Raw genomic sequence first — 22,204 nt, forward strand, 5'->3', positions numbered from 1 at the left:
AGCAAGTTCAGGGTCAATCTTTCGCACTTATTGTTAAAGCCGTGATGAAGGGTTTATGAAGTCCCTTTTGTGGCATGTTTACGGCTTATGTATACAACCGCGAGGCAACTGTACAGGGGACCACGTTCTTATTGTCAAGTCTCAGGATCTCCGAGCTGGCGTTACTGAACATAAAACTGTTTTATTGGTCCCGATGAGATCCGAAAACTAAGCTGCTTTTACAAACTCCTGGCAAATCTAAAGCAATTGGCAGGACAACTTGTTGATCTAGTAGGATATTGTTTTTAAGAAATGCCAGGTGGTGGTCCTGGAGGTTTAATCCTGAGGATCATTAACCCCGAGGATCGTTAGAGGAGAAACATTTTATCCATTAAGCTGGATAGCACCTGTCTGGACAAAAAGAAGAGCTCTTCTTCAAGAGTCTACCCATGATTTCTGTATGGTGGGCCACCTGGAGACATGGACCCACTAGGGCTTAAACCAGGGTCTAGGGAATTTTCCTTCACCCTAACACTAGCAAGGGAATCCAAAGCCTTGGAGAAGACTCTGTTAGCAATGGCTGATCAAAGACATTCCCAAATTGTAGTACAGAGGTGGTAGACGGGAACTGTGGTCAGACAGGGCAAGGATCAAGTGGGGGTTTAGTTGTAAAAGTCGGTCACAGTAGGCAGTGGATCAGAAAAACAAGTTGAGCCAGATCCATAAGGAGATGAAACGAATGCAGCCTGTAACCAAATGGACCTTATTGCTCAGGCGGAGATGTGTGAAGGACCCTTATAAAGGCTGGGGCACTTAGACATCGGTTGGAGTCAGACGCTGTCACGGACGGTGTACAGGAAACAAGACAAAGCAACATGCACATACGACTGAGTGGATCCAAAGCTAAGGAACCAAAAGGGAGACCCCTGCACAAGACCTGAGACTATCCCTGGCTGCTCAGCCTATGCAAAGATCCGAAAGGTGGAGGTTTGCATATCCACGTACCTCGACTATATAACCCCTGAACACCCTACAATAGTGAGGGGACACGACCACCGGTTCCCTACTCCAGACACGGAGGGAGTCAGGGTCACCTGGGATCCAGCAAACAGAAAATAACAGATAAATGTTCAGCACTTAACTTTGTAGCAGACAGGAAAACAAGGTCAGCATGCACACACACTCCAGGAGGAAGTATAAGCCGCCCAGCAATGCACCATGGGGAGGGATTTAAAGGGAAGCAATCAGTCCATCTCCATGACAGCTGAGAGAGGCTAACGAGATGAGGAACTGAACAGCACAACAAAGAGAACTCAAGGGGGAGGTTCTGAAAGGCCTCTGTCAGAGCTTCTCAGCTGTCTGGTTGTGACAGTACCCCTCCCTCTACGAGTGGACTCCGGACACTCAGAGCCCACCTTCTCAGGATGGGACCTATGGAAAGCCCTGATGAGACGAGAGGCCTTAATGTCCGTCACTGGGACCCACATCCTCTCCTCAGGACCATAACCCTCCCAATGAACAAGGTACTGAAGAGAACCGCGAACAAGATGAGAATCCACAATCCTAGAGACCTGAAATTCAAGATTCCCATCAACCATAATCGGAGGAGGAGGCAAAGGCGAGGGTACAATGGGTTGAACATAAGGTTTCAATAAGGACTTATGAAAAACATTATGGATCTTCCAAGTCTGAGGAAGATCAAGACGGTAGGCAACAGGATTGATGACAGACAGGATTTTGTAAGGCCCAATAAACCTAGGACCCAACTTCCAGGAGGGAACCTTCAATTTGATATTCTTGGTAGACAACCACACCAGATCACCAACATTCAGGTCCGGACCAAGCACACGTCTCTTATCTGCCACACGCTTATATCTCTCACTCATGCTCTTTATATTATCCTGCATCTTTTGCCAAATAGATGACAAAGACGAGGAGAATCTGTCCTCATCAGGTAAACCAGAAGACCCCTCTCCCGAAAAAGTCCCAAACTGCGGATGAAACCCATATGCACCAAAAAATGGCGACTTATCAGAGGACTCCTGACGACGGTTATTTAAAGCAAACTCAGCAAGGGACAAAAAAGAACACCAATCCTCCTGATTCTCCGCCACAAAACAGCGCAGATATGTCTCCAGATTCTGATTGACGCGCTCTGTCTGGCCATTCGACTGCGGGTGGAAAGCAGAAGAGAATGACAACCGAACCCCCAAGCGAGAACAGAAAGCCTTCCAGAATCTGGAAACAAACTGCGTGCCCCTATCAGAGACTATGTCTGAAGGAATACCGTGCAATTTGACAATGTGATCAATAAATGCCTGCGCCAGCGTCTTAGCATTGGGCAAACCAGGAAAAGGGATGAAATGCACCATTTTGCTAAAACGGTCCACCACCACCAGAATCACAGTCTTCCCCGAGGAACGAGGCAGGTCCGTGATAAAGTCCATGGACAGATGTGTCCAAGGACGGGAAGGAATGGGTAAGGGAAGGAGAGGACCTGATGGCCGTGAATGAGGGACTTTAGCATGAGCGCAAGTCTCGCAGGCTGCCACAAAACCCTCAACCGACTTACGAAGCGCAGGCCACCAGAATCTCCGAGCGATGAGATCCAGTGTGGCTCTTGCCCCCGGGTGCCCAGCAAGGACCGTATCGTGGTGTTCCTTAAAAATCTTGTGTCTTAAAGCGAGAGGCACAAACAACCTCCCAGGAGGACAAAGATCAGGAGCCTCTGACTGGGCTGCCTGCACCTCTGCCTCCAACTCAGAAAAAAGAGCAGAGACCACCACACCTTCAGCCAAAATGGGACCCGGGTCTTCAAAATTCCCGCCTCCCGGAAAACAACGTGACAGGGCATCTGCCTTCACATTCTTAACTCCAGGGCGGAACGTGACCACAAAATTAAACCTAGAAAAGAACAAAGACCATCTGGCCTGTCTCGGGTTCAGACGCTTGGCTGACTCCAAGTAGGCCACATTTTTATGGTCAGTAAATACGGTAATAGGGTGTCTGGCTCCCTCTAGCCAATGGCGCCATTCCTCAAAAGCCAACTTGATGGCCAACAATTCCCTATCTCCCACATCGTAATTTCTCTCTGCGGAGGAGAGTTTTTTCGAGAAAAAGGCACACGGTCGCCATTTGGCAGGAGAGGAACCCTGAGACAAGACCGCCCCCACACCCACCTCAGAAGCATCAACCTCAACTATGAAGGGTAGAGAAATATCAGGTTGCACCAAGATGGGAGCGGAAGCAAAACTCTCCTTGATATCAGAAAAAGCCTTACGCGCCTCTACTGACCAAGAAGAAAAATCTACCCCCTTTCTGGTCATATCAGTGAGTGGTTTAACAATAGAGGAATAATTCAAAGTAAACTTCCTGTAATAATTGGCAAAGCCCAAAAAACGCATCAGCGCCTTCTGATTCTCAGGAAGCTCCCACTCAAGCACAGCGCGGACCTTCTCGGGGTCCATGCGAAAACCAGAAGCGGAGAGAAGAAACCCCAGAAATTGAATTTCTGGAACCGCAAACACACATTTTTCCAGTTTCGCATATAATTTATTCTCCCGCAGAATGAGCAAGACCTGACGTAAATGTTCCTTATGAGTTTTGAAATCAGGAGAAAAAATCAAAATGTCATCCAAATACACTAATACAAATTTTCCCATCAAATGATAAAAAATGCTGTTCACGAAATGCTGAAAAACGGCTGGGGCATTCATCAAACCAAAAGGCATAACCAAATTCTCAAAATGGCCCTCAGGAGTATTGAAGGCCGTCTTCCATTCGTCTCCTTCTCTGACCCTGACCAGGTTGTATGCCCCTCTTAGATCTAATTTGGAAAAGACTTTAGCCCCAACAACCTGGTTAAATAGGTCCGGGATCAGAGGAAGCGGATAAGGGTCACGAATTGTGATATTGTTCAGCTCCCTGAAATCCAGACAAGGTCTTAAAGAACCATCTTTTTTCTTAACAAAGAAAAAACCAGCGGCAACAGGTGACTTCGAGGGTCGTATGTGTCCTTTTCTCAGACTCTCAGAGATATAAGCACGCATAGCGATCCTCTCAGGTTGGGAAAGATTGTATAAACGAGATTTAGGCAGTTTGGCGCCTGGGATGAGATTAATAGGGCAATCGTACTCCCTGTGCGGGGGCAAATCCTGAACTCCACTCTCAGAGAAGACATCCGAAAATTCAGAGAGAAAAGATGGTACAGTCTTAGTAGCAACCTCAGAAACAGATGTCATGAGGCAATTCTCTCTGCAAAAGTCACTCCAACCATTTATTTGCTTTGCTTGCCAATCAATGGTGGGGTTATGCTTAGTGAGCCAGGGTAGCCCCAACACTAGAGGAGTAGGCAAACCGCTAAGAACGAAACATGACACATCCTCAACATGAGCATCACTCACAATTAAACGGATATTGTGAACTATGCCCTTTAATGATTTCTGAGAAAGTGGAGCGGAATCAATGGCAAAAACCGGAATATCCCTTCCCAAAGTGCGCACCTGGAAACCATGAGTTATGGCAAATTGATTATCAATGAGATTGACCGCTGCTCCACTATCCACAAAAATCTCACAAAAAATGTTCTTGCTCTCTAGCGCCACCCTAGCCGGCAGGACAAAACGGGAACTACAAGCAAACGGAAAACCTTCAATTTCCGCCTCAACCCTGCCAATAGTAACAGACGGAACATTTTTAAAAGATTTTTTCCTGTTTGCTTCTTTATTACTCCCAGAAAACTGCCTGAATCTCCTAGAGGGACAAATATTTGCCAAATGATTTATACCTCCACAACAGAAACAAACCTTCCCATGCGGGCTGAATCTTCTATTGTTAGAGGCAATCAACCCCAGCTGCATGGGCTCCTGCTCAGAAGGGGCTGACAGCGACTGAGACCCCTGCAAACAGAATGAGACCGCTGCACTGTCCTGGGACTGAGTATGACAGGAAGGGGACATCTCTCCTCTCTCTCTAAGACGCCTGTCAATACGAACGGTCTGAGACATAGCAGAGTCCAAAGAAATAGGCCTCTCATAAAAGGCAAATGCATCTTTCAATCCCTCTGAAAGACCATGGCAAAATTGACTTCGGAGTGCAGCATCATTCCAACCAGTATCAACTGCCCATCTCCGAAATTCTGAGCAGTATATCTCTGCAGATTGTTTACCCTGGCATAATAGACGTAGTCTAGACTCCGCCAGAGCAATACGATCCGGATCATCATATATCTGACCCAGGGCTAAAAAGAATTCATCCAGTGAACGGAGAGGCCGTGCCCCCTCCGGCAGCGAAAAGCCCCAGGACTGAGCGTTACCTCTGAGCAGCGATATAATGATCCCCACCCTCCGTTCCTCATCACCAGAGGAATGGGGAAGAAGGCGAAAATGGAGTTTGCAAGCCTCTCTAAAACGCACAAAATTCTCACTACCCCCGGAGAACGTATCCGGGAGCGAGATCTTAGGCTCAGAACAAACTCCATGAACGCAAGCTGAACCGGTCACTTGAAGCTGAGAAAAAGTCTTACGGAGATCAGCTACCTCCAATGAAAGACCCTGGAAGCGTTCAGCCAAAAGTGAAACCGGATCCATGCTTGAGACGGTTTTGGCGGCTTATAATGTCACGGACGGTGTACAGGAAACAAGACAAAGCAACATGCACATACGACTGAGTGGATCCAAAGCTAAGGAACCAAAAGGGAGACCCCTGCACAAGACCTGAGACTATCCCTGGCTGCTCAGCCTATGCAAAGATCCGAAAGGTGGAGGTTTGCATATCCACGTACCTCGACTATATAACCCCTGAACACCCTACAATAGTGAGGGGACACGACCACCGGCTCCCTACTCCAGACACGGAGGGAGTCAGGGTCACCTGGGTTCCAGCAAACAGAAAATAACAGATAAATGTTCAGCACTTAACTTTGTAGCAGACAGGAAAACAAGGTCAGCATGCACACACACTCCAGGAAGAAATATAAGCCGCCCAGCATTGCACCATGGGGAGGGATTTAAAGGGAAGCAATCAGTCCATCTCCATGACAGCTGAGAGAGGCTAACGAGATGAGGAACTGAACAGCACAACAAAGTGAACTCAAGGGGGAGGTTCTGAAAGGCCTCTGTCAGAGCTTCTCAGCTGTCTGGTTGTGACAGACGCACTTAGCACACAGCTAAGTAATAGTTCGAGAGTTGATGCACAAGCCAACTTGATGTTAAAGCGGAGGAGAACAGAAAGCAGGAGAAGGACGTTGAGTGCCCACAGCGGGGATTTGGCAGGTTGTGACAATTTCCCCTGTGGGTTGAGATGAGCCTCAAGACATAATTTCCCTTACTGGATAGTGAAATTTCCCTGTCTTGCTGGTGATATGGTCCAGGTGGTATGGACCTGAAATAGATTCCTCTAGTCCAGTGTTTCCCAACCAGTGTGCCTCCAGCTGTTGCAAAACTACAACTCCCAGCATGCCTGGACAGCCTTTGGCTGTGCGGGCATGCTGGGAGTTGTAGTTTTGCAACAGCTGGAGGCACACTGGTTGGGAAACACTGCTCTAGTCCACATGGGGCATGACGTGAACAAATAGTCATTGGGTAACTGTTCCCAAGGGATGAGAACTGGCCCTACAAGGAATGGGAACAGGTTAGACAACCCTAACCTTCCTGACCAGTGCATGGTGGCATGAGACAGCTCTAGAATGTTTTGGCAATGGGGCCATTAATAAAAAAAGATAAAAACTGGGCCTAGAGATAGTCTTCTCCACCCTCAGCTTGATAACTAGAGATCATGTTTACTGGCATGAAAACACTTATACGTCATAAGTCCTCCTGGTGTTTATGTTGGCCTGTGATCTGCTGAAAAGAAAAAAAATGCAAACAATGGTTGTCAGCTTAAATTTAGAAATCATGCTATATGTACAATTATAGAAATATGGATGAAAAGTAGATAGGAAAAAGAAACCTTTAGGTTGTTTTTTTTTTTTATATATTTTTGAATAATTAATGGCACATTATTAACATTAATAATGCCCCGATCTCCCCTTCTATTCATTCTAATTTTATGCTGATCTTTTCTAAGGATTAAAAAAATAAAATAAAAATCACACGAGAACAAAAATTTTTGTCTGCGAATTATTGATTTGTATTGTTTTCTCAGAACAGAGGAAAAATGTTAATGACAGAGAATAGAGAAGATTAGAGGGTGTTTGGCCGCATGTGGCTGTGTCCAATCAAAGTCGTGGACAAAAGAGAAAAAAAACTGATTCAAAATTGTCACCAAATTTGAAAGATATTTGTAATATTTTTTCCATTTCAACAGTTTTATTCTTAAAATTAAATATAATCGAAAAACAAAACAAGTATAAAAAAATATATTCTCTACAAACTCCCTTAACCCCTTAGGCCTCTTTCACACAGGCGTCATGGATTTGGGCCGGATAAGATGCGGGTGCGTCGCGGGAAAATGCGCAATTTTTCCGCGCAAGTGCAAGACATTTGAATCCGTTTTGCACACGCGTGAGAAAAATCGGCATGTTTGGTACCCAGACCCGAACCCGGACTTCTTCACAGAAGTTCAGGTTTGGGTTCGGTGTTGTGTAGATTTTATTATTTTCCCTTATAACATGGTTATAAGGGAAAATAATAGCATTCTTAATAGCAGAATGCATAGTACAATAGGGCTGGAGGGGTAAAAAAATATAAAAAAAATTAAACCCACCTTAATACACTTGTTCGCGCAGCCCGGCTTCTCTTCTGTCTTCTTTTTTAAGAGAAAAGGACCTGTGGTGACGTCACTGCGCTCATCACATGGTCCGTCACATGATCCATCGATTGACCATGTGATGAGCGCAGTGACGTCACCACAGGTCCTTTTCCTCCTGGACAGCAAAGAAGAAGACAGAAGACAAGCCGTGCTGCGCGAACAAGTGGATGAGGTGAGTTAAATGATTTTTTTTTTAAAAGAATGCTGTTGTTTTCCCTTATAACCGTGTTATAAGGGAAAATAACAATGATCGGGTCCCCATCCCGATCATCTCCTAGCAACCATGCGCAAAAATCGCAACGCATCCGCACTTGCTTGCGGATGTTTGCGATTTTCACGCAGTCCCATTCACTTCTATGGTGTCTGCGTTGCGTGAAAAACGCACAATATGGAGCATGCTGCGATTTTCGCGCTCTAAATACATACGGGCTCCAGATTCCTTCTGGTGTAATACATGGAGAGAAATGCTGCCTCTATTTCAGCCCTTCGGCTCCACTACATATGTAGTCGTGTAGAGAGAAGTGCGCTCCTCTGTTACAGCTCTGCTACATCTGGAGATGAAACTATAATACACAGAAATGTCAGCATTGTTGCTGGAGACAAATTCACCTCTACTGCACAAACTCGGCTCTTCTACATCTGCAGATAATTTCAGTTTACGGAGTTTGTGCCTCTGTTCCAGCGCGCTCTCCTGTCCAGTCCCTGGCTGCTGACCAAGGCTCCGCACTGTTCCAGTATGTGTAATGCGGAGTCCCCAGCCAAGTGAAATTCCAGAGCGCGGCATAAAAATAAGCAGAGGAAATATTAGACCATTCCCATCGTAACTGTCATAATAAAATAACGCGACCCAAGCCGTACAGATCGCACGAGTCGCTCCGCTCCGCACATGACCAGTGTTAGTCCCTCTCATGAATATAGACATTAAACTGCTTCTATTATATTCCCCCTTACCCCATTACCACCTGACTGTTACCCCCTCACTGATTTACTAGTATCTATGGTATTCTGCTCCAGGTAAGTGCACTAAAATGTTGTCACTGTGTACATACATTACTTATCCTGTACTGATCCTGAGTTACATCCTGTATTATACTGCAGAGCTGCACTCACTATTCTGCTGGTGCAGTCACTGTGTACATACATTACATTACTTATCCTGTACTGATCCTGAGTTACATCCTGTATTATACTCCAGAGCTGCACTCACTATTCTGCTGGTGCAGTCACTGTGTACATACATTACATTACTTATCCTGTACTGATCCTGAGTTACATCCTGTATTATACTCCAGAGCTGCACTCACTATTCTGCTGGTGCAGTCACTGTGTACATACATTACTTATCCTGTACTGATCCTGAGTTACATCCTGTATTATACTCCAGAGCTGCACTCACTATTCTGCTGGTGCAGTCACTGTGTACATACATTACTTATCCTGTACTGATCCTGAGTTACATCCTGTATTATACTCCAGAGCTGCACTCACTATTCTGCTGGTGCAGTCACTGTGTACATACATTACTTATCCTATACTAATCCTGAGTTACATCCTGTATTATACTCCAGAGCTGCACTCACTATTCTGCTGGGGCAGTCACTGTGTACATACATTACATTACTTATCCTGTGATGATCTATCACTGATGCCTGGGAAGTGGGTGCGAAGCTGAACACCCCCCCCCCCCCCCCATAGTGTGTAATAAGAACCACGTGTCCATCATCACCCAATCAGTGAGTGTGACTTTTTACCGCTCGCCCTGCGCTACATGTTCCTGATTATACTCTCCCAGATGTTCAGTCGGGCACTTCACCCTAAACCTTCAGTCCCGTCCTCTATGCAGCTGATCTTTACCTGTATCTGTTCCTGGGAAAGCTGGGTGGCAAGCAATTGGGCTGCAATTACAAGTAGTCACCCAGATTTCCTAGGATCCTGAGCAGCAAGTCCGTTATTTTGGGCTCATGCATACAAACACATTTTTTTTCCCATTTCCATTCCATTTTTTTACGAGTCCGTATGTGGAACCATTCAGTTCAACGGATCCGCAAAAAAAAATGTCGTCAGGTCCGTTCCGCCAAAAAAATAGAACATGTCCGTTTTGCAGACAAGGACAGGCATTGTTACAATGGATCCGCAAAAAAACCCCCAAAAAACGGACTTCAGTCCGATGCTCATAGTTGTCACCAAGCCTTCCGAGAAAATAAGGCAACCCTCAATCTTGTTTTTCTCGCTGGTGGTTATGATTTATGAAAATTCGGCCTGTGTGTCGGTCTTCACTGTAGTTCTAAAGTTCTGTTCATGAACCAGGAAGCTCAGGATGAACAGAGCCATAACTTCCCTTTCAGTATTATAATCCCCGATGTGTTTGATTCCAGGGTCGGCTGAGGAGGGGGTGGTGCGACTGATGAACGGATCTGGACCCCACGAAGGACGCGTGGAGGTGTACCACGACAAGCGCTGGGGCACCGTGTGCGACGACGGCTGGGACAAGAAAGACGGGGATGTCGTCTGCCGGATGCTGGGATACAAAGGAGCGGAGGAGGTGTACAGGACGGCCAAATTTGGTCAAGGTAAGAAGAAATGACTGGCCTTGGGCAACCGCCAGGTGTTATAACTCCTATCATCCCTAGGGCTCATGCCCAATTGCGGCCCGCATACAGGGGGTCCGCAATACACGGGCAACGGCCGCGTGCGCTCCGCACCAGGGATCGCGGACTCATTCCTTCAATGGGTCCACAATCACAGAGATGCGGTGCGGAAGCACGGATCGGAACCCCACGGAAGCACTACGGAGTGTTTCCGCAGTGTTTCTGGCAGTGCTTCCGCACCGGAAAAAAGTAGCGCATGCACTTCTTTTTTGCGGTGCGGACTGTCGGATGCGGATCGCGGACCCCATTCAAGTGATCTGCATGCGGCTGCCCCACGGTCGTACCTGTGCATTGTTAGCCACCACTGCCCTAGACTGTCGTATATTAGGGCTCGTTCACACGAACGTATTTTGCGTTCCGTATACAGAATGTTTTCTGCGTTCCTCATACGGTCCGTATACGGAATCATTCATTTCAATGGGTCCACAAAAGATGCGGACAGCGCTCTGTGCGCTGTCCGCATCCGTTTCTCCGTTCTGTGGCCCCGCAAAAATTATGAGTGATGTTCTATTCTTGTCCGTTTTGCGGACAAGAATAGGCATTTCTATAATAGGCCTCCTGTTCCGTTCCGCAAATTGCGGAAGGCACACGGGCGCCATCCGTGTTTTGCGGACCGCAAAAAAAACAAAAACGTCACGGTCGTGTAATCGAGCCCTTAGTCTGGACCTTAGTAGCAGGTAGGAAATCCTGCACCTGTGATCAGTTCTGGTAATTATAAATATGGCCACTAGAGGGCGCTGCTCTGTCTGGTCAGATAAGGGAGCGTTACCTTGTGTCCATGGATATAGAGCCGAATAATTTGGGAAGGTAAATATGTTTCTTATGCTGAAATGATGGACGCTACAATCTGGAGCGATATTAACCCTTCATGTGACATCCCCTCTAAATGTGAACGAACAAGGAAGCAAACGAGGGGATTTAACCAGCGCTGTGCCAGGTGCGTGCAGCTACCTTCCAACTTAAAAATAGACTCGAGTTCATCGTCTTGGATGGAAGTCACTGAAATCCAATATCCTTCTCCGCTCTATGAGACTGGCCAAGGCGTCCTGCAGGAATCCTCTTGTTGGCCAGACACAGTCTCCTCAGTTATGTCTGAGACATGAGCCAGTCATACAGCTCGTCTTCTGCTCCAGTCACATCTAGAGCTGCAGTCACACTTCTGGTTTCTGGCTATCCTTCATACTGCAAAACCTCATATCTTTCTCCTATTGCCCCATGCAGGGTCTATGCAGAGCATGCTCTTCTGCAGTGCATTGTGCTCGACGTAGCATTTACTTCAGACCTGTAGGGTCCGTACAGTCCGGAAAGTCTTCAGACCTGTAGGGTCCGTACAGTCCGGAAAGTCTTCAGACCTGTAGGGTCCGTACAGTCCGGAAAGTCTTCAGACCTGTAGGGTCCGTACAGTCCGGAAAGTCTTCAGACCTGTAGGGTCCGTACAGTCCGGAAAGTCTTCAGACCTGTAGTGTCCGTACAGTCCGGAAAGTCTTCAGACCTGTAGGGTCCGTACAGTCCGGAAAGCCTTCAGACCTGTAGGGTCCGTACAGTCCGGAAAGCCTTCAGACCTGTAGGGTCCGTACAGTCCGGAAAGCCTTCAGACCTGTAGGGTCCATACAGTCCGGAAAGCCTTCAGACCTGTAGGGTCCGTACAGTCCGGAAAGTCTTCAGACCTGTAGGGTCCATACAGTCCGGAAAGCCTTCAGACCTGTAGGGTCCATACTGTCCGGAAAGTCCTCAGACCTGTAGGGTCCGTACAGTCCGGAAAGTCTTCAGACCTGTAGGGTGCGTACAGTCCGGAAAGTCTTCAGACCTGTAGGGTCCGTACAGTCCGGAAAGTCTTCAGACCTGTAGGGTCCTTACAGTCCGGAAAGTCTTCAGACCTGTAGGGTCCGTACAGTCCGGAAAGTCTTCAGACCTGTAGGGTCCTTACAGTCCGGAAAGTCTTCAGACCTGTAGGGTCCGTACAGTCCGGAAAGTCTTAGATAGTGATACAGTGTAGCTGATAGGGTCCAGTGCAGGGTGTTAGGTAGTGTGATAGGGATTACTGTTTCTCTGCTGTCCATACATACAGGCTACAGACATAGCGCTGTGATGTCACAACAATACTTAGTGCACCAATCAGTAATATCTACTAAGACCTGATAAAATGTGAAGTTGCACGTATTGCGCCGAAATATGCGCATCATTAATTGCCGATTAGCGCAATCGTGAATATATTGGAGCGCTCTATCTGCATATACAGCTATTGTAATGTTCTGCCGTGCCAACCATTTTCTCCAGTCTCAGGAAACTTCTAGTAGCTTGGAAATTGTAGCAAAAATGACCCACGCCTGTATTTCACGCGCATTACGCGAATATTACATTGCCGATTTTTTCAATCCAGAAAATAATAGCGAATATATGACGAATATTCTACAAAATATTTGTGAAATATCGTGAATTCGAATATTGCCCCTGCCGCTCATCACTCTGTGATTGACTGACTGGGATGAGGCAAGGGAAAGGAACAAGAGATATAGAGGCCCCCCTGCGGCCAGAGCGGGCCCCTTCCTCCCTCTGGGCCCCTGTGCTGTTGAATAGGCCACATGAGTTACACATCTTACCCTGGGTCATGGAGGGGGAGGTTAACTGCAGAATTGTGAATGCAGCTCTGGATGTGACTGATGAAGTCATATGTACAAGACAAGTAAACATAAGGGTTAACAGCATCAGGAGTTACTGCAATCCAGTGGACGTAAACCGAAGTATCATTCACTGACAGCCAGCAGAGATCTTCAAAACGGTCTCTGCAAGCAATGTAATACTGTATATATGAGGGCAGCAGCCTCACCCAGGCCCCGGTCCCTGAGGCGGATGGTTGGGGGTCCTGCTGCAGATTTTGTATTGGGGCCCAGAAGCTGAGTGTGAATCAGGGGCGCCAGGCGGCCGCCTATCTCCTGCCCCGGTTGTAGGAATCATGGAGGAGCAGGATTATAGAGCTGTGCGGCTCGTCTGCTGCCCATATGGGAACCATTAGGGCCCGGACTGCAGGGCGAGCAGAGAACATAATGGGGGTTTTCCTCCCATGTAACGAGCCGCAACGTCCACTCTCCTCACTGCTCTCCCGGGTCCTAATGTAATTATACGGCAGGATATTTCGGGTTTTACTGCACTCCGAGGATCTGTATCATGTAGCACATCGTGTTAACCCCCTGTGTGCCCTCCGGGACTGTGAGAAATGAGAGTCCTCTTCCACTATGTAAGTCTCCGTATGTGACCTCTCACATGTCCAGCACAATCCTCTGAAATACTCTGTGCTGCTGAGTAAACTGCTCCCTTAGGCTACATACACACGACCGCTGTGTGTTCTGCGGTCCGCAAATCGCAGATCCACAAAACACGGATGGCGTCTGTGTGCGTTCCGCAATTTGCAGAACGGCAGGGACAGCCTTTAATATAACTGCCTATTCTTGTCTGCAAAACGCGGACAAGAATAGGACAGGTTATTTTTTTTTGCGGACCACTGAACGGAGCAACGGATGCGGACAGCAAACGGAGTGCTGTCCGCATTTTTTGCGGCCCAATTGAAGTGAATGGGTCCGCATCCTAGACGCCAAAACTGCGGCTCGGATGCGGACCAAAACATCAGCCGTGTGCATGAGGCCTTACCTTTCAGTCTGTGATCTCCCGCAAGCTCTGCACGCTCTCCTCCTGAAATGCCCCTTACTTATAAGGCCGCTTCCATTTTGCTTTTTGCGTTCCGTATACGGAACCATTATTTTCAATAGATCCGCCCAAAAAAATGGAATGTACTCCGTATACCTTCCATTTCCGTATTTCCGTTCCGTTCAAACATAGAACATGTCCTATTATTGCCTGTAAATCACGTTCCGTGGCTCCATTCAAGTCAATGGTTCCGCAAAAAAAAACTGAATGCATGCGGAATGTATCCGTATGTCTTCTGTATCCGTTCCGTTTTTGCAGAACCATCTATTGAAAATTTTATGTACTTACTGTTCAAACATTATTGTATGCTTCCGTTTTCCGATCCACAAAAAAAACGGATCACAAGCGGAAACCAAACGGAAAAACGGTACAGCAAAACGGAACGGAAGCGGAACGGAAACAAAGAAATGGAAAAACTGATCCGTTTAAAACGGACCGCAAAACCATACGGTTGTGTGCAGGAGGCCTTAGTCTGTGGTGTCCTACAAGCTCTGCACACTCTCCTCCTGAAATACTCTGTGCTGCTCAGTAAACTGCTCCCTTACCTATCAGCCTGTGATCTACCACAAGCTCTGCACACTCTCCTCCTGAAATACTCTGTGCTGCTCAGTAAACTGCTCCCTTACCTATCAGCCTGTGATCTCCTGCAAGCTCTGCACACTCTCCTCCTGAAATACTCTGTGCTGCTCAGTAAACTGCTCCCTTACCTATCAGCCTGTGATCTACCACAAGCTCTGCACACTCTCCTCCTGAAATACTCTGTGCTGCTCAGTAAACTGCTCCCTTACCTATCAGCCTGTGATCTCCTGCAAGCTCTGCACACTTCCATTATGTAAGGGACTGCTCATTGCCGCCCCTGGCTCCTTCACTCTCACATGAGTTTTAATTGCTCACCATCTCTGCTTGCTTTCATTGCATGGAAACCTTCATAGCTAAATTCATAGTCTGAAAACTTGTCACACAGCTGCTGGGTTCGTTACAGTGTATCAGTCGGTAATTGTAGCCCCGGAGTCAGATTTGTGCGGATTCTGTGTTTAGCTCACAGAGGCTTGTGTTCACTGACACATTGTAACAAAGTGCAGCTGTGTGAGCAGGATTAGGGCCGTACAGGCGACCAGTTTAAGGCCTCTTGCATACGACCGTATGTATTTTGCGGTCCGCAAAAAACAGATCCACAAAAAATACGGATGACGTCCGTGTGCATTCCGTATTTTGCATAACGGAACAGCTGGCTCCTGATAGAACAGTCCTATCCTTGTCCGTAATGCGGACAATAATAGGACGTGTTACATTTTTTTTGCGGAATGGAAATACGAAAACGGAATGCACATGGAGTACCTTCCGTTTTTTTTGCCGACCCATTGAAATGAATGGTTCCTTATTCGGTCCGCCAAAAAACTGAACGGACACGTGTGCAAGAGGCCTAACACTAAGGCCTCATGCACATGACCGTTGTTTGGTTCCGCATCCGAGCCGCCGTTTTTGCGGCTCGGATGCGGACCCATTCACTTCAATGGGGCCGCAAAAGATGCGGACAGCACTCCGTGTGCTGTCCGCATCCGTTGCTCTGTTCCGTGGCCCCGCAAAAAAAATAGAGCATGTCCTATTCTTGTCCGTTTTAGGCATTGTTACAATGGATCCGCAAAAAGAAAGAAACGGATGGCATACGGATGTCATGGTTTTTTTTATGCGGATACGCAATTTGAGGAACGCAAAACACATACGGTCGTGTGCATGTAGCCTAAAACTGTGAACCCCCTTAAATACTCTGCGCTTCTGTGAACACTCTGAGTATCACAAGTACTTTAGGAATGTGTATATGTGAATATCCAGGTTCCAGGGTCCTTTTCAGAGCCCCTAACCCAGGAATGCTCTGTTTAGCATTACGTTAGGATTGTTTGACTGGGGAACGTGCGGAAAATGTAAACCTCGCAGCTCGCCCCCGTCCGGATGCAGATCTCCCTCTCCGATCTGGTGCTGAACATCACATGTGGGACTGACAGCTGCGGCCGCGTGTATGGCGCTCGCTTTTGTAGATTCTGCCGTATCTGAGTTACAATCTGATAAACAGAGGAGGCGCCGCAGCTTCAGATAAACAAGTCGCCATCAGTTGTGCAGCGAGCGCTGTGTACTCACCATCCCCCCACCCAGTATCATAGTAATACGGCCACCCGGTCTGAGCACCCTTAGCACTGGTCTCGGCTGCGGCACCAACCATGCCAATCATGGCATCTGGGGCCAGACTTCCCCAGCACCATGTTGGTTACACATGACTATACACACGTGGCACCATCATGCCTTACAGCAGTGGTCACCAACCGTTTTTGCATCGGGAACCAGTTTCATGAAAGACAATTTTTCCCAAGGACCAGCGGGTGGTGTAGCGGAGGTTAATCACGCACCTAACAAAATACAATATGGCCAACATTGCCAATAATAACACTTTATAAAGGCAATAAAAAACCCATTCATTAATAATCCCGTTTAGGCCCCCACTCTTACAGGTGGTCTCCTCTGGCTGGAGTCCTCTGGCTCTTTCCTTTTGTCCTCAGTCCTGCACAGATCACCATGATGACGCCTCCTAACCTCAACTTCTGTCTGCATAATAGAACCTATTTAGTATTAATGCCTCTTCTATGCCCCTACTTGGCAATTATCCCATTTACTCCCCAGTAGATATAATGTAGTTCCCTGTGTACATATAAAGCCCGTCATTGGTGCCCTTTTTACATATAATACCCCCAGTAGTGTCCTCTTTACATATAATGCCCCTCAGTAGTGCCCGCTTTACATATAATACCCCCAGGAGTGCCCTCTTTACATAAACTGCACCCCAGTTGGGGCCTCTTTTTATATAATGCCCCCAGTAGTGCCCTCTTTGCATATAATGCCCCCTAGTAGTGTCCTCTTTACATATAATACCCCCAGTAGTGCCCTCTTAACATATAATACCGCCAGTAGTGCCCTCTTTACCTATAATGCCCCTAGTAATTCCCTCCTTACATATAATGCCCCCCAGTAGTGCCCTCTTTACATGTAATGCCCCCCAGTAGGGCCCTCTTTACATATAATACCCCCAGTAGTGCCCTCTTAACATATAATACCCCTCAGTAGTGCCCTCTTTACATATAATACCCCTCAGTAGTGCCCTCTTTACATATAATGCCCCCTCAGTAGTGCCCTCTTTACATATAATACCCCCAGTAGTGCCCTCTTTACATATAATACCCTCAGTAGTGCCCTCTTTACATAAACTGCACCCCAGTTGGGGCCTCTTTTTATATAATGCCCCCAGTAGTGCCCTCTTTACATATAATGCCCCCTAGTAGTGCCCTCTTTACATATAATACCCCCAGTAGTGTCCTCTTTACATAAAATGCCCCCTAGTAGTTACCTCTTTACATATAATGCCCCCAGTAGTGCCCTCTTTACATATAATACCCCCAGTAGTGCCCTCTTTACATATAATGCCCCCTAGTAGTGCCCTCTTTACATATAATGCCCCCAGTAGTGCCCTCTTTACATATAATACCCCCAGTAGTGTCCTCTTTACATATAATACCCCCAGTAGTGTCCTCTTTACATATAATGCCCCCTAGTAGTTCCCTCTTTACATATAATACCCCTCAGTAGTGCCCTCTTTAAATATAATAACCCTCAGTAGTGCCCTCTTTACATATAATGCCCCCTAGTAGTGCCCTCTTTACATATAATACCCCCAGTAGTGTCCTCTTTACATATAATGCCCCCTAGTAGTTACCTCTTTACATATAATGCCCCCAGTAGTGCCCTCTTTACATATAATACCCCCAGTAGTGCCCTCTTTACATATAATACCCCCAGTAGTGTCCTCTTTACATATAATACCCCCAGTAGTGTCCTCTTTACATATAATGCCCCCTAGTAGTTCCCTCTTTACATATAATACCCCTCAGTAGTGCCCTCTTTAAATATAATAACCCTCAGTAGTGCCTATGAGGCTAAACAGCGGGGCACAGGAACCAATAGTTCCCGTCCCTACCACTCAACAACAGTGCTCCTCGCGGACCAGTACCAGATGGTCCACACCCTGGTACTGGTCCGCGGTTCGGTGGTTGGGGACCACTGCCTTACAGGATAGAGCACATAAGAAGATGCAGTCACAGGATTTCTGCTTGAGGACCTGCATGGTCATGTGCACAGGCATTTGACCACGGGTCCTTCTCCCCCTATAACACATTGTAATACTGCACATAGTAGGTGGATTGTTCCAAGATTTCAACTTATTCCCTATTCTGTGGTCAGGCAGAAGTACCAAGAACTGGGACTCGAATGGCACTATCAAAGCCATTTCCTTCAGCCCTCTGTGTGCGCCTGCCTGGCCCAGATGTCATATAGATGTCACGCAGTAATGGCATAAACCACATTCCTCACCCCCCCCCCCCTATTGGTGCTCTTGGGGTCATTTAGTAGGTGCAAAAAGAGGTCCTAGGACTTTACTGTACTTGGATCCCCCTAAAACATCTTCTCCAGTCCCTTGGGACCATAACTAGTCAAAGGTTCCTAGCCAGTTCTTTCTGTGGAATTTTCTTTCTTTTTTTTTTCTTATTGGGGGGGATACAGGATGTGGGCTCTGTTAATACTTAATCTCAGTCATGGGTGCACAAGGAGGGGATCGAACCTGACCCTCATTAATCGTCATTAATAAACATAACACAACTCTGCTCCCAAGCGGCCGATGGAAAGCGCTGACACGCCCCTTCTAGACACCGGTAACGAGCTGGTACATTTCCAGTCAGGAACGTGTTCCTTTGATTAAAAAGTCCTCACGTTATACATTTAAGGGCAATTATGGAACAGTGATCTGAAACACCTGCCCATAATGCGTCACTCGGGGTCTGCTCACAATTATACCGGTGACATCATCTGCCAAAAAATATTTCTTGTGCATCACATCAGTGGCCTGCACCAAAGAGGCCAAGGACTCTGTACAGAGAAGGATCCAGTTCACTATTCCCAGAGTTCCCGGCCTGTTTGGTGGACGGCACTGATGCAGAGCTCTAGAATCAAAATCATTTGATTTGAAGGCAGTGGGGCTCCCAACTGGCGTGAATGGGTTACTAAGTCCGAGGGGGTCTAATGAGCCACCAGGTCTATCATAGGTGAAAGCCTAGAAGGTTGTACCAGAGGTATGGACCAATCGATTGCCTGGCAGCATAACACGGACAGGCAATGATTCTTTAAAATATATTAAGTATACCACAGCATTAAAAAGTCTGATAAAAATAAAAGAAAATGTAAGATCAGATCAGTAAAGTTTAATAAAAAAGTTAACTGCAAAAAAAAATTGATGGAAAAAATATTCTAGATTCTACTCATAACACATATGAAAAAGCAAACTATTATCTAAAACGCATTGTTTTTGTTGCTTATATAAAAGAAAGGTGGATCTGCTGCGTTTTTCTACATTTTTTCCATAAAAAAGATTAATTAAAAAACTAACAATGAACTTGCAAAAAACCTACAACTTCCCCTCACAGATATGTCGATGAGAAAATATTAAAAGTTATGATCTCAGAATGCAGCAGCACAAAAATGATTCCTTTTCTTCCAGTTGGCTGTGAGGGTGGTCTGCTTTACCTATAGGTGGGAGTTCCATGAATGTCCCCCTTGTAGAGTATCTGCCTAAATGGCCATTACGTGGGATATTTCACAAAGCAAACACTAAACCTTAATCTGAGACCTGAATGTTGGTGGGCAACACTGGACTTTGGGCTCAGGATTATTTTCTCAGGTCGGCCACTCTTCATAGAATCGCCCGGACTCGCGTTCCTTCAGAATAATTACTTGTTGTGGTCGGGGCCACCAGGTACGTACCTGACCCTAACCTAGGGAACCTAACCCTAAGCGGTCAGAGTTGTGCCGCAACCGCGTCGTGGAGGGACGCCTGAAAGAGGGCATCCCCTTTGAGAGTAACAGAAAAAGGGGGTCGGGTGGGAGGGAGAACTTCGTACGTCGTACACATGTGGGAGGGTGCTGACGGCTGATATAGGCGGCCAAGCCCCTCCCACAAACACAGGCCAATGAATCGGCCTTACACTTGTGGTCGGGGCCACCAGGTACGTACCTGACCCTAACCTAGGGAACCTAACCCTAAGCGGTCAGAGTTGTGCCGCAACCGCGTCGTGGAGGGACGCCTGAAAGAGGGCAAGAGACATACTGATAGGCAAAGTATTTTATTGTGGCGAAATTACAAAGCCAGGTTCTGAAACGCTGTTGACATTTCGGTATCGGGGTGAGGTATGTATCGGGTGAAACATGCCGAGTGCCAACGCCCTAACTTCTGAATTACGTGTGCAGGTACCTGATTCTTGGAGGCTGCAGATGCAGCGCCTATGCGGAATGAATGTCCCGAGATAGCGGAGGGGTCACCACCCAGGCTGGCCACCAGTGATCTGACATGGGACACGAACTGATGGGTGGTGAGTGGAACCACCCCGAAGGGTAACAGTGGGCTGTTAGGCCCAGACCCCGACAAGGCGGACCGTAGCTGACGGAGCACCGTGACGGGGCACCACTGGTGTGAAGTGGGATAGAAGGACACCGGGACCGGGGGGCCCACCTGGGAGGTCTTGGACGTCCTGAGCAGTAACGTGAACCCCTCGGAGTTCTGGACCAGCTGGCTGACCGTGAGGAACTTACTGTTGCCGGAAGAGCAGGTGAACTCTCCGGGCCTCAGAAAGCCGTAGAAGGCTAAATAGATGGCAGATTTGAGTACCAAGCTGGGCAAAACCCCGAACGGATTACTGTCCAGGATGTCGGATAGATTGCGGAAGAGGGGCCCGGTGACCCCTTGCCTGCTGCCTCGGCCTTGAGGCCCGCATTTGCTTAAGCCCTTGAGTGCTGCCTTAACAGCCTGCATGGCGAAAAGTGATGGTTGATCGGGATGACTGACGGAGAAAAAATGTTGTACTCCCGCTAGGTATGACCTGACTGTACTGTGAGAGAGCTTGTGCACTGAGTGGCAGTAGCCAATAAACGCCAGGATGTAATCTGGAAAACTGGATTCCCCCTGAGGATGCTCCCCTTGGAACCTGCAGAACATCTTCCACCCGGTGTGATATGCTCGGGTCGTGTTGGGCGAGAGAGAATCGCGAATCAGAGCATGGGCCGTCTCAAGGTGGTCGGCTATGTTAACATTAAGGACTCGTGAGGAGGAGCGGTGGCGCCTGTCGCATCTGCCTCTGGCATGATCTGAAAGAAACGGTAAAAGTTAGCCCTGGATAAGGCGTCGGCAGCCAGGTTTTGCTCACCTGGTACATGTGCGCTATGGACGTGGAAATGGTGGTATAGGGACAGCTGAACTAACCGCCTAAGGAAACCCATGACGTGGCTTGACTTTGATGATCCACTATTTAGGATGTCTACGACGGCTGCGTTATCCGTCACGAACAGGACGGACTGGTTCGCCCAGAGACTGCCCCATATGTGAGCAGCTACCACGATGGGGTACAGCTCAAACAGTGCCGAGGAGTGGAGGAACCCTGGGATTAGTACCGCCTCAGCCGGCCATCTGTCTGCAACCCAGTGCGTGCCAAAAACAGCGGCAAACCCTGTGCCGGCGGCCGCGTCCGAGAAAACTAAGGGGGACTGGCACGACAGCTTGGGGACGAATAGGGACACCCCGTTCCACTGGTCCAGGAAATGATCCCACATACGGAGATCCGCTAAGGCCTGGCTGTCCAGACGCACTGGGCTGTCCTGTTCTGGGGCGGTGCTAAGGAGCGCCAGCAGGCGGGATACAAACGTTCTGCCTTGCGGAATGATGCGCATGGCAAAATTCAGCATACCCAGTAGCGACTGAAGGTCAGTCTTAGTGACCACCGACGTGGCTGAAAACCTGTGAATCACTTCTCGGACTCTCGTTAGCTTGTCCGAGGGTAACCTGGCTAACATGCGTTGGGAGTCCAACTCGATGCCCAAAAAAGTGATCACGGTGGACGGGCCCTCTACTTTTTTGGAAGAAACAGGTACCCCCAACTGGGAAAAACACCTCAGTAGCTTCCCCTAGCCCCAGAGGAGCAGCCCCTGGGCCCTCAATCAATAGGAAGTCGTCCAGATAATGGATGACGAACTCACAGCGCACC

At 47.7% G+C, this 22,204-nt stretch overlaps 1 protein-coding gene across 1 annotated transcript in view; it reads left to right on the forward strand.

Moving 5' to 3' along the window:
- SCARA5 (scavenger receptor class A member 5) overlaps nt 1–22,204 on the forward strand; it is a 252,915-nt gene that overhangs the window by 222,181 nt on the left and 8,530 nt on the right. The window contains exon 8 of the mRNA XM_044289598.1: nt 10,104–10,298. Coding sequence (XP_044145533.1) covers nt 10,104–10,298 — 195 coding nt within the window. The remainder of the gene's footprint in view (nt 1–10,103; nt 10,299–22,204) is intronic.

Source organism: Bufo gargarizans, chromosome 4, assembly GCF_014858855.1.
Source record: "Bufo gargarizans isolate SCDJY-AF-19 chromosome 4, ASM1485885v1, whole genome shotgun sequence".
NCBI classification, from domain to species: domain Eukaryota; kingdom Metazoa; phylum Chordata; class Amphibia; order Anura; family Bufonidae; genus Bufo; species Bufo gargarizans.